This window comes from Cyprinodon variegatus, unplaced genomic scaffold (genome assembly GCF_000732505.1).
Source record: "Cyprinodon variegatus isolate N-32 unplaced genomic scaffold, C_variegatus-1.0 Scaffold459, whole genome shotgun sequence".
NCBI classification, from domain to species: Eukaryota; Metazoa; Chordata; class Actinopteri; order Cyprinodontiformes; family Cyprinodontidae; genus Cyprinodon; species Cyprinodon variegatus.
In genome coordinates this window covers 574,362-578,936 of record NW_015150912.1, presented here as the reverse complement: position 1 = coordinate 578,936, position 4,575 = coordinate 574,362, and the positions used below count along the sequence as shown (strand labels likewise).

General features: G+C 39.8%; 1 protein-coding gene across 2 annotated transcripts in view; it reads right to left on the bottom strand.

The window, feature by feature from the left end:
• LOC107094044 (peroxisome proliferator-activated receptor alpha-like) overlaps positions 1 to 4,575 on the bottom strand; it is a 36,081-nt gene that overhangs the window by 16,889 nt on the left and 14,617 nt on the right. For both annotated transcript variants that reach the window (XM_015389442.1, XM_015389441.1), the window contains exon 3: positions 2,098 to 2,236. In XM_015389442.1, the coding sequence (XP_015244928.1) occupies positions 2,098 to 2,236 (139 nt within the window). The remainder of the gene's footprint in view (positions 1 to 2,097; positions 2,237 to 4,575) is intronic.

Genomic DNA, 4,575 nt, shown 5'->3' with positions numbered 1-4,575 from the left:
AAATTCTGAGATTAAAGTCGAATTCTGAGATTAAAGTCGAATTCTGAGAAAAAAATCCGAATTCTGAGATTAAAGTCAAATTCTGAGATTAAAGTCGAATTCTGAGATTAAAGTCGAATTCTGAGAAAAAAGTCAGAATTCTGAGATTTAAGTCAGAATTCGGAGAAAAAAGTCAGAATTCTGAGATTAAAGTCAGAATTCTGAGATTAAAGTCGAATTCTGAGATTAAAGTCGAATTCTGAGAAAAAAGTCAGAATTCTGAGATTTAAGTCAGAATTCGGAGAAAAAAGTCAGAATTCTGAGATTAAAGTCAAATTCTGAGAATAAAGTCGAATTCTGAGATTAAAGTCGAATTCGGAGAAAAAAGTCAGAATTCTGAGATTAAAGTCAGAATTCTGAGATTAAAGTCGAATTCTGAGATTAAAGTCGAATTCTGACTTTTTCCCCATACTAAACCGAAATAAAATTTTTAAATCAGTTAACTTTTTTTTTGTTTCCAGTGGCCCTAATCCTCTTCCGTAGGTGTTTCTAAGTGCTACAAACTAAAGTAAAAAACAAAAAACAAATACAGAACATAAAATATGGTAAAAAAATCAGAAAGTTGTTTTCGTCTAATGACTGATCGCCCATACCACCGCTCCCGAGCAAAGAAGTAGCTACAGTCCAATTTACAGCATCGTATGCTCTGAAGAGATTATTCATATCCACCAGCTCCTCTCAAGAGCTGCTTGATCTGATTTACTGCAAAAAAGGTAGGCTATAAATTATTTATAAAACATAATTGTGTTGCATGTGGGGAAAATGTAGTGAGAAAAGGTATTGAGGTTGTTAAGGGCTGTTTATACTCTCACAGTAGTGTCGCAGGTGTGACCCGGACATTTATTAATGCTCAATATTGAAGCGTGGTCTGCGCTATGTTATTCCACGCCAAAACGCAAAAGGGGAAAATCGCAAACTAGCTGTGGGTCTAGATACGGCCAAGCCGGTGAGGAAGTGGGGGCAAGTTTGTCCGAAAACGGAGGGACATGAGGGCAACAAAGAGCCAGGTTGAAAAAGGGTCCCAGCGTTCTCGCGCACCTCGCTCTTCTAGGTGGTCCAACAAAAAAGAGTAGTTTTCCGCAATTGCGATCATACAAGCTGGTAAGGTAGCAAACAGGAGGCGCATAGTATAGAGCGAATGTAGATTTGACCAATCAGAGGCCTCCTGGCTGCAGCACTGTCTGCGGTAGAGTTTCTGTGGGCGGGGATGGCTCTGCGTTCACCGCAACACCTACGTAGACGACATAGTTATTTTTTATAAGCGTATAACAATTTCTCTTTTCAGTCATTATTTTAATTTTGGCTTAATTGTATAATTTCTGTCGGCCTGTTTAGATGTTTCTTAATTTATTAAAATTACTCAGCTATTGTCATTTTCAACACAAAGATTTTTACATGGTCACAGATTCTCTCTCCATCGTCTGGCTTTGCACCAATTCCTCCTTTTATTTTCCAGTAGATCTTTAAACCTGTCTACACTACCAAAGTTACCAAAAGCTGGTTCAGTGACCATGGTGCTCCTGTTCTTCTCTGGCTACAGCCCCGGCGTAACCTATGAGCTGTTTTCAAGAGGAAGATGACAGACACTGGAATCAAAAGGGAAGGCAGCTATCAGAGCACCCAGGCTTTCATTTTATATACACAGTACCACAGGCTGATCCCGTCCATGCACCAGCACACCGATGCAGTAAATAATGCAACAGGAAGCCCAACCAAGAATCCAGTGCATAGGAATCAACAAAGCCTTACATTTGTACCAAAACAGCCTTTTGATTAATCTAATGTGATATTCTAATCTCTTAAATCATTGATGTTTGGGCTGTTTTTTAACTTTCAACATTTTTGAGATTAGTCTGGCAAAAATATTGCACTTATACACATGAACCTGTATAATCAAGTTGACAACAGCATTCAGGGAGATGAGTTAGACTGTTGTCTGCTTTGTTTAATACGAAGGTGAACATTTAACTCCGGTAGAGAGCTGATAATGTTGCTACAGTAGAACAGTGCCGCCCTATTCATTGCTGCATGCTTTGGTGCTCTGTCTGCAGGACTCACCATTGTGGGACATTCCCACAGCAAGGCACTTCTGGAAGCGGCAGTATTGGCACTTATTGCGGTTCTTTTTTTGGATCTTGCAGCGGCGCTCACACCTGTCATACTCCAGCTTCAGACGGATGGTCCGACGAAAGAAACCCTGGAGGAAAACAGGTTCAAAGCAGAGAAAAGATTTTTTTTCAACATGGAGCAGACAACTGAAACACAACCTTGAGAAAGCAAAAGACAACCTGACACAGATTGCTAAAAAAAGATGAGACATTTGAAACAAATGTTACATATTCATGAATGACATTGGCAACATCAGGAACAATGTTTCCAAGTAATATTCTTCTCATTTCTATGACCTTGACCAGAGCAACTTTTTATCAAACAGAAACATCTCAGTTTCTACAGACAATGGAAAAAAACTAATCCTGACCATACCAAGAAAAGGGATTGATTACCTCCAGCCTATTTTTATGTTGTTGGTAGGGATTCATGTGTTGCATGTATAAATATTCCTAATGATTCAATAATGAGGGCAAAAACATAAACAAAGCTCCAGAAGCGGTTAAACTGTCCACGGTTACCCCAGATTAGCTAGATATTTCACCAGTATGCAAAGCTTATGCTGAGTAATTCCCCCACTAACATGTCACCTGTCATACCATATATCATGTGTTCATACGCAGCAACATAAAAAAAGGCCACCGGGACTGGGTCTCAGCCCCACCCCAAACAGATACTAACCCAACATTGCTCGTGTCCGGTGTCATAATCTCTCAGTATACTGACATCATAAGGGTCATGTTTCTCCCGTTGCTCCCCGAAATACAGATTAGTTGTCAATTTCACAGCCTGCATGCTTATTTTGCACAGAAAACATGTTCTTGCTACAAGTGTTACACTTTCGCTAGCCTGTTGACAACTCTTCAAAACAGTCGAGAAAGAAAATTAAAAATTAAATTTGTGGCCATAGATTCACCCACTTCTGCCAGTAAGATGACAGCATTACTGTAAACCAAGATAACAGACAAGCTTTAGGTAAACTCTTTTAATGGCTTGGTTAGGATTTTAAAAGAGAGACCATCACTAGGTGGGGAATAACTGCATAGGAGAAGGAAAATTATGGTAGAACATACTTTAATCCAGCCATTCTGGAAAAACCTAAAAGGTCCGTCAGAGATCATTCATGAACAAACAGCATCATGAAGACCAGTGAATACTGTGCTTTAAACATTTTAAACTCTGGAGGAGCTAAAAGGATCCACACCTCAGGTTGGAACTAATAAGATGTGAAATCCACAAATCTGGGAGTTTGTCAAGATGAAAGCCATTTCTGATTTTAAAAAAGGAGGTTGGAGTAAATAAGGTTGGAGGGACAATCATGGTGTGGGGAGGTGGTTCTTCAGCTGGTATGAAAGAGATGATTGGAAGATGAATGAAGTGCAATAAAAGACAGTCCCGGAAAAAACATGTTATTAAATACTTTAAGCCTGTGAAGCTGGTTTAACTATGAACCTATGGACTCAGTTTGAAAGACAAAAAAAATCAGTTGCAGTCTTTAAAATCGACAGAATTTACAGATGTGAATGTGATGTCACAAACAGAAACTATGTTCTTAAAAAAAGAAAATAAAATTACTGAGAAAGCAAATGTGCTGGTACTGTAAACCAGATTGAAAAATGCAGGGAAAACACTGACGTTTGTGCCAAGAGGAGCATACCACCTGCATGCAGTCTTCCATTGTTTGACATGTGAGTTAAAATCTGCAAAAAATAAGTGGTTTGATCTACTCAGATGGATGGATATTTATGGTCGGATCTGCAGTTTTAGGTCTCAGACATGTAAATTACAAAGCAAAGAGTTTTTTTTTTAAGAAGGACTTATCAGACTAAGGAGATGGAATATTTTCACAACAAAATGACAACTCATAAATGAGATGTAACTCGATGCAATTTTAGAATTTCTTTTCAGGACTCCTGTCTTTGTGTTTGTGTTTCTGTGTTTGTCTCCCTTCATCCACCAGGAGGAGCCTGGTTCTGGTCCGCCTCCTCACACAACTGCCGATGGTTTCCTCCTTAACGGAGAGTTCTTAAGCTGCTGACTGCCACTACCTTGACACCAGAGTGTTTTGCCAGTTTTGGGTACTCTAGCCAAGCTGAGTTTTGCTGAGTTCTTGTCAACCTGAGTTTTAACAATGTTTTGTCTTTGCCTCTCGGCAGGAAGTCATCCTGCAAACTGTTTTTTTTCGGACCTTCTCTCCCTGGAAGGATCAACAGAGCTTCAAGCTGAGCTGAGGTTACAAACAGGAGGTTTGGACCCACTTTCCTTAAGAGATTGTTTGAGCTTCACACTGAGAAAGGGATTAATCTCCACTATGACCCGTTCAAGTACCGCAGGAAATCTGAGTGGCAGTCAGCTTCTCTGTTCACCTTCAAACAACCGCATTCTGGGTAAACCCTGTTCCGCCCTCCACCGAATCAGACAAACACT